The following is a 14,681-nucleotide window of genomic DNA, read 5'->3' as shown; positions in this document are numbered from 1 at the left end:
CGGGTTTTTGAAGTTTGATAGAAGATAGGTAAGTAGGTATAGTTTTGTATTTTGGTGTAGTTTCTTCTTGAGGCAAGACCCACATCCTGAATCTCTTTTTTCATTTTTAAATGGGGTTGGGTCAGGCGAGTTGTGGTCACGAGTCAGAACGGGTTAGGGGAATACTAGATGGATGTCTGTTGACCTTCAATAACGTGTTGCCTTGTCAGATTATCATTCTAGCTATAAATAAAAGGAAAAAAAATAGTATCACCTTTAAGATCACGTGTAGTGGTAACTAAGCATACAGAGGGTTGTTTGACACGTGCTGCAAAAAAGTCTCAAAACCCTTTTGCAATCATTACCTTTTTTTATCTCTCTCTCACAACCTCTTGTGTACACAACAAGCGCATCCAAAACAAGCACGAAAACGAGGGAGGAGGTGGTGTGCAACTCGTTATGGACCACACTTTGAGAAGAAAATGTGACCACTACGTCTGGTCTACGAATACAAAAAATGCCTAAAACTATGTAAGTAAAATATGATCGACTAAATGTGTATGCATTTGTAATTGTTTATTATACGGTAATTAAATATATAAGTATGAAAGAGGTGGTGTTAGTCCTACTTTGCTATGTAATTCGTAACTCTTATCTCTCTTGGCTAATGTCTTGCTCGTCTTTCTATTCTATTATCGTCATACTAAAAATAAATTTCAATAATTTATTAACCCTTTTAATTTATGGGGTATTTACATATTTCACCTTGCTAAGTTTCTTTATTACATATTTACCCATCTCATAAAAATCAATTACATATTTCTCCTTCTTAAACCACACATATTACATATCTCCCTATTTCATTAAAATTAACTAATTAAATGATTGGTTTGCCCTTAATGACATAATTAAATAAGTATTTACATATATCTCCTTTCTAAAAACATCAATTATATATCTCCTCAAGTTCATCCAAACCAAGACGAACATATCGAACACTAATAAACCGATTGGCATCGAACTTTTTAATCAATAGTCAATATAAAAAAGTTTTGGATTTATTTTTTTTACCAACAAAAACAACTCAAGTATAATAAAAAAAGTGGTGGTAGTCATTTATGGCGGTGATGAGATGGCCGGAAGCTTGCCGGAAAAATCGAGCTTGCCGGAAGATGATTTGATGGTGTGTGTTTAACTCTATAATAATTGATATAACTTTGTTTTTTAATTAATTTATTAATGGTAAGGAATACGGGTAACTTAGTAATTTGATATGAAAAGGGGAAATATGTAAATGCTTGTTTAGGTGTGAGAAATATGTAATTAGGGATGTTAAGTAAGGAAAAATATATAAAAATCTCTTAATTTATTTGCAGTTCACTATATTTTCAGATAATTTTATAAGTATGTTGTTAATAACTAAGCTTTTCATATAGCACTAGACTATTTCTTAGTCAATAACCAACTTTCTTAATTTAGCATAACTTGATGTATAACATATCTTATCTAGATTTTATATAAACCTTATGATTCAAAGTGTTTAGAAGAACAAATCTAATCCTAAATCTACATGTTTATATAGTTGTTAGATAGCAACAAAATTTTAAGTTTTAACCTAACTAATTTTGAAAACTTAACGTTGATTGCTCACTTATAATGTTAAATGCTAAATCTAAAAGAACAAAGTGGGTGTGGTCTAATTCTAAACTCATTGGTTTTGGGATTAGTCAACCAATGACTAGTCTTTGCCACCCACTTTATATTGTTTCTTTAATTAACTGTTTGTTTAAGCATTGAGTGTGCCAAAAAGGAAGAAGATAATGTTACTTGTATTATATAAATAGGCAAATTGCCTAACCTATAGACCTAAATCTCTATTTTTAAACAATCTATCTTGTAATGTGTTATCCTAACGATTCTACAAAATTAAAATATTCACAATAAAACAAACTAATGAGTTGTTAATTCAATAAATAGTTTTAATCTTACCAAAAAAAAAAAAAAAAGTTTATACTATTAAAAACCAATCGTCAGTAGAAAACTGTGAGTATTATATAAATACTTCTATTTATTTGTTTCAAGATGATATATAAGATGTTCGAAAGCATGTAGTTTTGCAGTCATATAACATTAGAGATGCAGACAAATAGTTAATTATTTATGATCTAATCTATATATGTTTTAATTACTTTTCTAAGTTTTGATTAAAAAAATAAACCCTTAAACGAGTCTAAGCTCAAACCCGTGTAGTACCTTATACGAGCCAAAGTTCAGCTCGAACTTGGCTGTGCAATGTAAAATTAATACACGTAAGCTCAAAAGAGGTAAAACTTAAAAATACATAGCATTCAAGCTCGACAAATAAACGAGCTTTATTCGAGGCTTGAGCACGGATCAAGCTCGACTTGTTTTGAGGTTTGTATCAATCTAAACTCAAGTAGCTCGTGAACGCCTTGGCTCGTTTACACTCTAGTCACATGGAAGTGATTTTTAAAATTACTCAAAAAAAAAAAATCCTACTTATTTATGTAAAAGACTAAACATGTGAAGTATTTAAGATATTAAAAAAAAAAACTACAATGTCATGTTATCTAAAACCAACCAACTAACCAAGCAAGTAACCGTGGTTAAGCAAGCAAGTAAGTAAGTTAACTAGTGTTGGTTAAGTGCGGTGGCAAGTTTATCCTGTTTCTCTCTCTAAAACCTTAATAATATTCTCAACTCTCTTTCTTTCTTTCTCTCTCTATAACTGGATTGAGTTTCAGTTACTGACTCATTCAAGGTTGTAACAAGATCCTCTCAGGCAAGTAGTGTTTTTTATTTGTATAACACAACATGATTAGTTATTATGTTCTGTTTTACTTTACTGGTGTTACAAGATCTGTAATTGTTTCTAATTCATACATGATTAATACCTCTTTCTTTCTAGGTGCTGTTTGTTATAATAGCATATTATTAATTTCTTGGTGCTTTTGTTTTATGGGGTGTTTCGTTTCTGTTTTGAATTTTTCTTATTTTTATTTGTGGAAATTTAGTATTCTAGTTTGCTTCCAACTAGAAATCAATACCTATTTAGGAAACTGTTACTTAGGCCTGTAAACAAACCAAACGAACACGAACACTTAATCGAACACATATTTTGTGTTCGTGTTCAGTCTATTTAAAAAAAATGAACATGTTCGTGCTCATTTATGCTTGTTTGTTTAACTTCTAAACGAACAATTAACGAACATAAATGAACACATATAAACAAATGTAAATGAACACAAATAAACATAAACGAATGCTCACGAAAACATAAATGTGTTCATGTTTGTTTGTTTTATTAAGCGAACACATTTGCTTTGTTCATGTTCGTTCGTTTATTAAATAAAAGAACATAAACGAACTTTCCGCCGAACGGTTCATGAACAGTTCACCGAACGTTTGGTTCGTTTACAGGCTTACTGTTGCTTTTGTTTTCTATCTTCTTTGTATACATTATGCAAAATTGTATTCACAATTGAATCTAAATGACTTTACTCTTCATGTATGAACATTCAAGAATCCGACTTTATAATATAAATGTTTCATGCTAGTTAACCATACTACCTACATGTTATGTGTTATTCAGGAAATTTGATCGTGATATCCCTATCGTCGGATGCGTTTATATAATAAAAAAACACTGGTATACAAATAATAATGGCATCAAAATCTTGTGCAAACATTTTGGATTTGTTTCCTGACAAACTACTGGATATCCCTCACACGCCAAGAAATCTTCCACGGGTCATGACCCTGCCCGGGATTATCACCAACGAGGATTCCGATAGCATCTCATCCGGTTATCACGAGAGAAAAATCATCGTGACGAACACGCTACCGTTACATATTCAGCGGGACCCGGATACCCTAAAGTTGACTTTCAGTTTTGACGAAGACTCGCTTTATTGGCAACTAAAAGACGGGTTTTCTCCTGAAACCGAGGTTGTCTATGTTGGTTCACTCAAGGTTGAAGTAGACGCTAGCGAACAGGAAGAAGTTGCACAGAAGCTACTAGAGGAATTTGGCTGCATTCCCACGTTTCTTCCTCATGATCTTCATAAAAAGTTTTATGCAGGGTTTTGTAAACAACAGTTGTGGCCACTTTTCCATTACATGCTTCCTATTTGCCCCAACCACGCTGACCGGTTTGACCGTGTTCTCTGGCAGGCGTACGTGTCTGCGAATAAAATATTTGCGGACAAAGTTATGGAAGTTGCTGACCCGGAAGTTGATTCCATTTGGGTTCATGATTATCATCTTATGATATTACCTACATTTTTAAGAAAACGATATAATCGAGTCAAAGTCGGGTTCTTCCTTCACAGCCCGTTTCCTTCATCGGAAATTTATCGAACTCTTCCCGTAAGAGACGAGATTCTCAAAGGACTTCTTAACTGTGACCTTATCGGGTTCCACACGTTTGATTATGCACGTCACTTTTTGTCATGCTGCAGTCGAATGATGGGCTTGGATTATGAATCCAAACGAGGACATATCGGGCTTGATTACTTCGGTCGAACGGTGTATATCAAGATCTTGCCCGTGGGCATCCATATGGGTCGGCTTGAATCCGTGTTAAATCTTCCGATAACATCTGGTAAAGTCAACGAGATAAGTCAACGGTTCAAGGGGAAGAAACTGATAGTTGGCGTTGATGACATGGATATCTTTAAAGGCATTAGTCTTAAGTTACTAGCATTTGAATATTTGTTGCAGACGAACCCTGCGGTACAAGGTAACCTGGTTTTGATCCAGATAGTGAATCCCGCAAGGAGTACGGGAAAAGATGTACAAGAAGCGAAACGGGAGACTTATTTAATTGTGAATAGAATCAACGAGACGTACGGGTCGCCTGATTATGAACCTGTGGTTCTGATAGACCGACCCGTCGCTCGTTACGAGAAGTCAGCGTATTATTCAATGGCTGATTGTTGCATAGTCAATGCGGTTAGGGACGGAATGAATTTAGTACCGTATAAATACATCGTTTGCAGACAACGCTCGCCTCATATTGACAAATCAAGCATGTTAGTTGTCTCTGAATTTGTCGGGTGTTCACCGTCTTTAAGCGGCGCTATACGGGTCAACCCGTGGGACATTGAATCAGTAGCTGGAGCTATAACCTCTGCTTTAACAATGAAAGATTCAGAGAAGAAACTAAGACACGAAAAACACTATAAATACGTAAGCTCACACGACGTTGGTTATTGGGCCCATAGCTTTATGCAGGATTTAGAAAGAGCATCGAAAGATCATTATAACAAACGCTGCTGGGGTATCGGTTTTGGCCTCGGTTTTAGAGTCGTTTCTCTTTCTCCAAGTTTCAGAAAACTATCTCCAAATTATATCGTTTCCGCGTATAAAAAGTCAAACCGACGGGCTATATTTCTCGATTATGACGGTACACTTGTCCCACAGTCTTCCATTGTAAAGTCTCCTAGCGAAGAACTAGTAAGCATCTTGATCACACTTTGCAATGATCCCAAAAACACGGTTTTCATTGTTAGTGGACGCGGAAGAAGCTCGTTAAGCGAGTGGCTTGCACCATGCGAGAAGCTCGGTTTAGCTGCTGAACATGGCTATTTCACAAGGTATTATTATTATTGTTGTTATTATTATTGTTTAAATATTATCTGATAGTTAAAAAAAATTTCATGATTTTTTAACAAAATTTGGTGTCGGTTTGCAGGTGGAATGGGAGCTCCGAGTGGGAATCAAGTATCCCGGCTACTGATCTCGAGTGGAAGGAGATTGCTGAACCGGTTATGAGGCTGTATACAGAAGCAACCGATGGTTCAAGCATCGAGGTCAAAGAAAGTGGTCTGGTCTGGCACCACCAAGATGCTGATCCCGACTTCGGTTCGTGTCAAGCTAAGGAGCTGCTGGTGCATCTAGAAAACGTGCTAGCTAACGAACCGGCCGTGGTTAAACGTGGTCAACACATAGTTGAAGTCAAACCTCAGGTATGTATGCTTCCAAATTTCAGCCAACTCATAATATGAATATGAATATTAAAAATTATAATTTTTATTTTATATTAAATTCAGGGTGTGACAAAAGGATTAGTAGCAGAGAAGATATTATTAAAAATGGTGGAAAAAGGAGAAGGTCCAGATTTTGTGACATGCATAGGGGATGACAGGTCAGACGAAGACATGTTTGAAAGCATTAGAAGTAGGGTTTCGAGTGGAGACATATTTGCGTGCACGGTTGGTCGGAAGCCGAGTAAGGCTAAATATTATCTGGATGACACTGCTGATGTTATTAAATTGTTGGGAGGACTTGCTAATGCTTCAGATCCAGATGCTGGTAAAAGTGCTAGATTTCAGGTTACTTTTGATACAATTTTTTGAGAGTTACATGTACAGTTAACAGTTTGATATTTTAACCTGGTATGGTATGGTGTGCATACTTGTTGAATGTGACTTCAAAATTCATATTATGAGTTACTCTTTCTTTTGGTATTGTTATTATATATAGAAGCTAACTTTTTATATACCATATTTTAACCTGGTGTCAAGTAAAGCTCAATGACACAACTTAATAAACTATTCGCAAAGTATTTAAATAAAAAAAAACACACACATAATTTTTCTTTGGATCTCTTGTCGATAACGTTTATAGTTGTTTCCCAAAAAAGGAGTATTATTTCATTTTCATATATCCTTTTCGTTATCCACATTCCCAAAACAAAAGACCCTTCTTTCCATAGAATAAGTTGCTTTTTGGTAAAAGCTATTCTATAGTCATTACTTAAATCATTTTATATCATTAAACCGAAAATGATGTGTGATGTTAAGTCAATTGTAGTTATCTGAAAATAATTCCATAATTTATGTTTTAAAGACATATGATACGCGACTTTAACTAGCATATCAACATTGTACTTGTGTATCGTCACCGAAAGGTTCAAAACGTCTAATACAAGAAAATAACCAGTGTATATGAGTCACATTTATAATGAGTTAATGGTCCTTTTTTTATATTGCTATTGGATCGTGTGCTGTGGTCCTTCATAGAGCGTCTGTCACACCCCGACCATGACGGAAACGTCGGGGCGCAACCGATTGTTCATCGCACACGACACTATTAAGTGACAATATTTAATCAACTCATTTAAATTCATAATAACACAAAGAGTCACATAACTTGTTCATACAATAACCGAATTCAAATCATAGTAAATAATATATTGTTCGTTTTGCTAATATCCTAATAGTCTCGATAACGTTTTTTCTTCAAGTCCTCGAGTTAACCTAAAGTCAAACCTGTAACATTGCATAAATAGATTTATTGCTGACATATCAACGACAGACATTGCTAACAAATCACCTATAAATTTTTCACTAATCCGTCAGTGATCACATGTCACTATCGCAAGAAGCCGTCGGGTGATTGTCACATTTCTAATAGTGATGGTCACTTTCAAGTTTCAACAACCAGTAAATGCACCATTTTTTTAATGGATCAAAATCTTGTAAAGTTACATTCATTTTGATTATCTTTTGTAGCATGTGTATGTTGATTGTTGGATGTTCGTTGGTTGATATTCATCATATGAATTTGGCTATGTGTAGATAACATTAAATCAGGAAAACTTTCCACTTTTCTAAGGATGTTAATCTAATATGCAGTGGGCCCCACATACAGAACACAAAAGACACTTTTGGACTTTTATAGTGATGCACTAGACAACTATTTGATGAGTAAAGCAAAGGTTACCCCCAAAAAAAACCTTCAAGTGTTGGTCATGTAGAAAATCTAACACATTCATGTACTTTTAAGCCAAGCCATGGATTCTATCTTAGCACTAATCTATTCATATAAATTAAAATCCCATGTTCCATTTGATTTATACAAATCTTAAGCTTTTCTGAAACTAACATAACTCGTAAATCATGGGCAAAACCGTCTTTATTTCTGTTCTTGTTATGTTATTGTTGGTGTTTCATGTAAGGGCTGCTGAAGACATTTTATCTGACAACTTCGATGTTCTTGTCGAAAATCTTGAGTTTGAAGACGATGAAACCGAGTTGTATGACTTTGACATGCCATCATGGTCAAGTCAGCATGGTGGCAAGATTCTTGTGAATGTGGATAGCTTTGGGGCGGCTGGAGACGGAGTTTCAGATGATACGAAGGTGTATACGATGATTATGAAACTAACAAACGTGTCGAATTATTTTTTAATTGTGTTTTGTTATGTTAACATTGTTAGGCATTTGAAAGTGCATGGACACAAGCATGTTCTACAGCGAAATCTGTGCTTTTGGTTCCGCCTGGCCGAACTTATTTAGTTAATGCAACAAGATTCAATGGACCATGCTCTGGAAAGTTGATTATTCAGGTAATTATACTTCAATATGTCCTGGTAGAGCAGCTAAAACTACGATTGTAAACGAGCCGAGCTGGCCTAGACTCAAGCTTGGCTCGTTTTCAGCATAATATCCAAAGCTCGACCTCCGCTTGTTAGAAAATTTTCAAACTCAAGTTCGGCACAAGCGGGCTTGTTTATTATATATTAATTATATATATATATATATCCACACACATACGAAACTATAATATATATTAATATAACATTTATTTGTTTATATACGTATATATATAACATATGATTTAATCATCGTTATATATGTATAATTATTTGTATTATGCAATTATTTATATAAATAACTATCAACAAATAAAATGTTAGAAAAATAACTATTTCTCTAACATAAAAGCTATTATATATGTATAATATAATAGGCTTGTCTAAGGTTGTGAGCGTAGGCAAGCTCGGTATATGAAGCTTGGCTCGTTTATTAGGCTAGCTCATTTTTTGGCCTGAGCTCGTTTAAGCTCAGCTCGAATCGAGCTTCTAGCAAGCCGACGTCCAGAAAGTCACAAGTGACTCGACTTGTTTATACCCCTAGTTAAAACAAATGTATATATTTTTTCCTAATATTGCATTTTTTAAGTGACTTGATCCAAATGACAAATGTGCAATTTGCATAGAACAAGTGAGCATAATACTTGTATTAAATGATTAACTAACATAATGTTGAAAATAACTGTATGCAGATTGATGGAACAATTGTAGCACCAGATGACCCCAAGAACTGGGACCCGAAGAGTCCTAGGAACTGGCTGAGCTTTTCGAACATCGCGGGTGCCACTTTCCAAGGCCGTGGAGTTATTGACGGTTCAGGCCATAAATGGTGGGCTGCATCTTGCAAAAAGAACAAAACAAATGTAAATATTTTTAAAATTCTAAGTATCATTCATTATTATCAAGTAATCAACTTATTGACACAATGTTTTCTGTTTTATTACAGCCTTGTGTTGGCGCGCCATCTGTAAGAACTTATATACACTTAACTTTTATTTTATTTTTTTGGAGAAGTTTGAATAAAAATTTGATATAAAAGAGTTTATGCAGGCATTCACAATTGATCATAGTTCTGCTATAAAAGTCAAAGGTCTTACATTCCAAAACAGTCAACAGATGAATTTCGTTATCTCACACTGCGACGCTGTGCGCATCTTTAGTGTGCTAGTTTCTTCTCCCGAAGATAGTCCAAACACCGATGGAATCCATCTTACCGGATCTACAAATGTTGTTATTCAAAACAGCAAAATCGGAACAGGTTTTAACTTTTTTCCTTGCTTTTAAAGTTCTAACATACATAAGTAATAACATTAGTAAACGGGCTGATATAGATTATGCATATGTCTTTGGTTTAGCATAACTATTTTAATTTTATATGACACGCTAAGATTATACAAGAAAATAAAAGATTTTCGGCCAAAGTGTCATGTTTTGACCTATTTGAACATCCTACACATTCTACTTGCTAAAAGTCAACACAATTATTTTTACTTGTTTTGACTTCATAACTGATATCTGTAATTCTATTTCATACAGCATACTGCCAACATTAAATCCTTGGTCAATTATTTTTGTTTCCAAAAGGCGGCATCTATAAAGTTTGATTTTGGAGGCCTGAATCAAAATGAGATTTTGTGGGCCTTCATGACAACTGTGAAAAAAATATATATATCTATATTTAATGTTTTTTCTTTTTTTGGATTTGGAGGCCTTAATTACTTGTGGGCCTAAAGCCCTTGCTTGGTTTCACTAGCCCACGGGCCGGCCCTGTGTTTGACCTCAAAAGTCAACATACACTAAACATGATCTATTTTCTCATATGTTACTCAGGTGATGATTGTGTCTCGATTGTGAACGCAAGCTCAAACATCAAGATGAAGAATATATACTGCGGGCCCGGTCACGGAATCAGGTGTGTATTGATCTGTAAGAATGTTAAGGAATATTTTATATGTAGCATTAAAAGTGTATTTTGGTATTTGCAGCATAGGAAGCTTGGGTAAGGATAACAGTACAGGAATAGTCTCAAGAGTAGTCCTGGATACAGCATTCATTAAAGGCACTACTAATGGCCTTAGAATTAAAACTTGGCAGGTACTTCCACTTCTCGAAAATAAATTAAACGTGTCTACGGTTCGATTCCTGCCAACTTCAACTCCTTTGGTTTGTGACCGCGCTTTTTTTAAAAAATTTATATATATATTTTACTAGCACATTATAAGCAGCTTGGGTAAACACTAAACATTCTCAAACAACCTTAAAACAACTTTTTGTTGTACCAAAACAGGTTATTCTGTAGGGTGTGCGTGGTGCGGTTTTGGGCTAAAACCAAACCGAAAACCTAAACTTCGGTTTTTGGATTTTTTGAAACCGGCTCGGTTTCGGTTTTTCGGTTTTCATTTTGGTTTCGGTTCGGTTTCAGTTTTCTCAGGTTTTGCCATTTTGAGCTTGAAAATTTTAGGACGAAAAGAAAGTTGGCCGAAAGTAATAAATTTAGGTATAAATAATTTTGTTAATTGTTAACTAATAGACTATTATGCATTTGGCCAAAAGTATTTGAATTACATATTTATTAAATTACTTAAAATAAAAAATAAAAATCTAGAAATTTGGTTTGGTTCACCAAAACCGTACCGTTAATTCGGCTTTTACGAAAACATAAAACCAAACCATTGGTTTTTGTTTCTGTTCGGTTTTTTGGGTTTCTTGCACACCCCTGGGTTATTGTCTACTTTTTTTGTTTTGTTTTTGATATGGTTTGGATTTGGTTATTCGATTAAATGGATTTGATATTTAGTTATATGGAAAAAATGTTAAGTTGTGTGTTATACTGTTATATGACTATTACCATTTTACCCTTTCGAAAACTAACATCCATCTTGTTTTGGGCATGCACAGGGAGGATCTGGTTATGTAAAAGCCGTTCGCTACCAAAATGTGAAAATGGAAGATGCGGCCAACCCGATCATAATCGACCAGTTCTACTGCGATTCACCTAAAAGTTGTAAAAACCAGGTACAATTTCATCATGTTTTTATTTTTGTTTAATATTATACATTTAAAAAAAATAAATCTTGAAATAAAATATGTTTTCACTTTTCTTGTTATAGACATCAGCTGTGGAAATAAGTCAAATAATGTATCTAAACATCACTGGAACATCAAAGAGCGCAGAAGCTATGAAATTTGCATGCAGCGACACGGTGCCATGCAATAACATTATATTAAACAACATTAATTTACAAATGTTCGATGGTAAAACAGCTAAAACATATTGCAACTCTGTTACCGGCATAAACTATGGGTCCATTACACCTTCTGCTGACTGTTTGACTTCTAATGACAAGTCAACTACTGAAGAATGTGAGGTCAACGACACTAACACCGAGCATTTGATGCATACTGAGCTTTAGCTCTATTTCCTCGAGTCTTAGGTGCTCTAGAGGTTACTTTATATAGTATTTGAATGTTATTTGAGGCTATCGCATGATCGTGTGATAGATCAAAAGATATATATTTTTCTAGTTTACTGAAAATCTTGTAACATATGCATTTGCTACTATTTTGGTTGTTTCAACTTTATATAGTTATATTTTGGTCATATTTGTATAATAAAGTTGCCATTTTCTTTAAAAATGATTCAGTGGTTCTTTTTTATATTTTTGTGTAAGAAAAGTTTGTATCTTTAAGACTATAAATAAGATAATGATAGAAAGAGACATTACAAAACGGACCGTTTTAAATAAGTACCAACTATTAATAATTTAGTTAAGCATTCAAAACCGTAACAGTTCAACATCGCAAACAAACATAAATCAAAAAACACGAATACAGTTAAAACATTCTCTTCAGAAACAAAAATTTAATATCATTGTGGGCTTTGGGTCAGAATCCTCCATTCAGACAGACATGAAACACTGACACACGAGTACCTTCATGGGTCATCTACCTTGTCGGCTCGTCGGCTCATTGGCTTCAGATTTCGACAGATCTACTTGAACGACATCAGCCTCACTGTTGATTTCAGAACCGTCTTTTTGAGCAGACACATCAGTCGAGGGTAGTTCAGTCATTTCAATAGGCTCAACGGTCTGATTTGCTTCATTATCGGGCTCCGAGGCTTCATCTGAGATCTTTGTGGGCCCATCAGTTTGAATGACATCAGCCTCACTGTTGGTTTCAAGACCGTCTTTCTGAGCAGAATCATGTTCAGCCGTATTTGCATCTTGTATGTTTGCTGAGGTTTCTTCTTCTTGTTTGTACTTGTGCATGAGATTATGGATCCTTTCTTGCTCAGCAAGTAAATCACCATAACGGTTCTGTAAAGTTTTCTCTAATTCTTTTTGCTTTTGTACATCTTCCCAGATGCTGTTTATCCGGTTTGATGCTGCTAGCTTTTCCTGTCTTTGTAAAGCTTGGAAGCACTCGCATTCGGTACCAGCTGTGTCCATTTGCTTGAAAGTTGCCTCAATTTGTGACCAGATATTCGCAGCACGCATCTACATGTAATTAATAACTAATTAGTAAAAAGGTCACAAAATAAATGACAAAAATCATCATCATGTCTGTTGGTGAACATTTAGATAAAAGTGTGTTAAATTGTGGCATGCTTCATTCAGCAATGTGATTCAATACATTTATTTGATTCCGGGCTGTGTTTTATCTCAAACATGCCAAATGATTCAAATGAAAAAAACTAGCTCAAGAGTGTTCATAAGGGCCGGTTTAATATATACGATCCGATTATAATGGTATGACGATCTACGTTTTAGAACTTCAAACCAGTCATGCAAACCAAACTAGCTGATAGGAATTGATATATTTCTGATTGCGATTGATAGAATTTAGAGATGAAAATAGGAACAAAGAGATGAAAATAGGAACAAAGAGATAGAATGATTGTATTACTAAAACGTAAAGAAGAGGTTACACGATAATCCGATAATCCAGGGCTATGCCCTCTCTCCATACATCGAAGCCCTAACAATGAACAAACTCAATCTTGACCTTAATAAGCCTTATAATCTATTACTTATACTACCCCTGATATTACACTTAGCCCCCCTTGTATTATTTTCCCTTTGCCCCCTTGAGAATGCATATATGTTACTTTTCCATCATAGCCCATTCCCATCACTAGCCTTTTCACATTTATTATTAAACTCTTTTAGTTTTAGGAACATAAAGTTGTGTGTATATTACTATATTATTATTCATAAAAAATCCTTAAGTTTTAAAAAAAATGTGTTACAAAATGACGCATTTGAAAAAATAAAAGAGTCAAAAGCCACCAAACCGAACCATCAAACTGTGAAAACCAACCCGACCCAGTTCAGCTTGTCTTTTCCCATACCGTGAACATCCCTATCTAAAACATTAATGAGTCAAGATCGATTAAGTTGAACAGGTTAAGGGTCAGCTTAAGTTTATTTTTAATGAAGATATATCTTACTTTTTAACTCAATTTTTTTTAAGAAAAAGAAAGAAAAAAAAAAGAAACCATTTTATATTCAAATTAACATGTTACTTATTAACAAACACTTTTAAAAATACTACACAAAAAGTATTTAATGATCAAATTAATTGGAGCTAGCTCGTTTTAACTTAAAAATACCCAACCCGCACATCTCGCACCTCAAATAAAGAAAACAAGCAGCTACGTGTGAACATTAAAGAGACCCAAAAAAAATGAGAAATTTATTTTTGTAACCTGATAGCCATTAGTTAGAAGCTTAATCTTTTGCTCGAGACGGTTAGCCTTTCTTGTATCCTCATCCATTTTCTTCTTAACAACATCAAACTCCTCTTGATAAGCAGCAAGCTTTTCCGTGTTTCCAGCAACACTTGAAAGACCATATGAGTTACGGGTTGGGAAGTACATTATATCATTTAAGCATGTTTTGTGCGCTTCAACAAACTCATCAATATCCTCATCCTCATGCCCCATTGCCACCCGCACAAATTTCGCCTCTTCTTTAATCATTTCATCGGCCTGCACATAAATTTATAACAAGCTCAGTCAATGACTTTCTCGACCGAATAATAACATTTTATTTAACAAAAATACAATATAACTAAGGTATGGGCAGAACAGACGATTTGACCAGAACAGCCCATGAGCCAATCACAGGGTGACAGCTCACCGACATCAGTACGAGGAGGAGCACCCTCTAGTACTGTTTGTCACTATTAGCCGCTGCCTACTCACCAACCCTTACAATGGGACGTGCGCAGCCTACAGTTGGTGGAACAGTGCGTAGCCGGCAGTAAAGGAACAGTGTACAGCCGACCTTGTTACTGT

At 34.9% G+C, this 14,681-nt stretch overlaps 2 protein-coding genes and 1 pseudogene across 3 annotated transcripts; 2 read left to right on the top strand and 1 right to left on the bottom strand.

The window, feature by feature from the left end:
* The first annotated feature begins 3,409 nt into the window (after window positions 1-3,409).
* Window positions 3,410-6,359, top strand: LOC143534075 (putative alpha,alpha-trehalose-phosphate synthase [UDP-forming] 10). Of its 2 annotated transcripts, none has more exons than XM_077028671.1 (3): window positions 3,410-5,597; window positions 5,696-5,969; window positions 6,054-6,359. In XM_077028671.1, the coding sequence occupies exons 1-3, from the start codon at window positions 3,664-3,666 to the stop codon at window positions 6,357-6,359; spliced, it is 2,514 nt and encodes an 837-aa protein (XP_076884786.1). In that variant the 5' UTR covers window positions 3,410-3,663. The 2 variants fall into 2 exon arrangements, with proteins under 2 accessions (XP_076884786.1, XP_076884787.1); XM_077028672.1 differs by having other exon boundaries at window positions 6,079-6,149.
* Window positions 6,360-7,806: 1,447 nt separating this feature from the next.
* On the top strand, window positions 7,807-11,934 carry LOC143534074 (putative polygalacturonase At1g80170). Its single transcript, XM_077028670.1, has 9 exons — window positions 7,807-8,147; window positions 8,225-8,353; window positions 9,073-9,243; window positions 9,327-9,347; window positions 9,431-9,638; window positions 10,211-10,292; window positions 10,366-10,474; window positions 11,279-11,395; window positions 11,491-11,934. The coding sequence occupies exons 1-9, from the start codon at window positions 7,905-7,907 to the stop codon at window positions 11,791-11,793; spliced, it is 1,383 nt and encodes a 460-aa protein (XP_076884785.1). The 5' UTR covers window positions 7,807-7,904; the 3' UTR covers window positions 11,794-11,934.
* Window positions 11,935-12,321: 387 nt separating this feature from the next.
* Window positions 12,322-14,429, bottom strand: LOC143534051 (cell division cycle 5-like protein pseudogene; annotated as a pseudogene).
* Window positions 14,430-14,681: the final 252 nt, after the last annotated feature.

This window comes from Bidens hawaiensis, unplaced genomic scaffold (genome assembly GCF_021521415.1).
Source record: "Bidens hawaiensis isolate Kalapana, Puna unplaced genomic scaffold, B.hawaiensis_p1.1 tig00010056_1, whole genome shotgun sequence".
Lineage (NCBI taxonomy): Eukaryota > Viridiplantae > Streptophyta > Magnoliopsida > Asterales > Asteraceae > Bidens > Bidens hawaiensis.
The sequence above is the reverse complement of the archived record's forward strand: the minus strand, read 5'-3'. Positions and strand labels throughout refer to the sequence as shown.

Coding starts and splice junctions, on each gene's coding strand:
- LOC143534074 (XM_077028670.1), top strand. CDS start 7,905: ATGGGCAAAACCGTCTTTATTTCTGTTCTTGTTATGTTATTGTTGGTG. Junction 8,148..8,224: donor GAGTTTCAGATGATACGAAG/GTGTATACGATG, acceptor TAACATTGTTAG/GCATTTGAAAGTGCATGGAC. Junction 10,293..10,365: donor GGGCCCGGTCACGGAATCAG/GTGTGTATTGAT, acceptor TGGTATTTGCAG/CATAGGAAGCTTGGGTAAGG.
- LOC143534075 (XM_077028671.1), top strand. CDS start 3,664: ATGGCATCAAAATCTTGTGCAAACATTTTGGATTTGTTTCCTGACAAA. Junction 5,598..5,695: donor GAACATGGCTATTTCACAAG/GTATTATTATTA, acceptor GTCGGTTTGCAG/GTGGAATGGGAGCTCCGAGT. Junction 5,970..6,053: donor TAGTTGAAGTCAAACCTCAG/GTATGTATGCTT, acceptor TATTAAATTCAG/GGTGTGACAAAAGGATTAGT.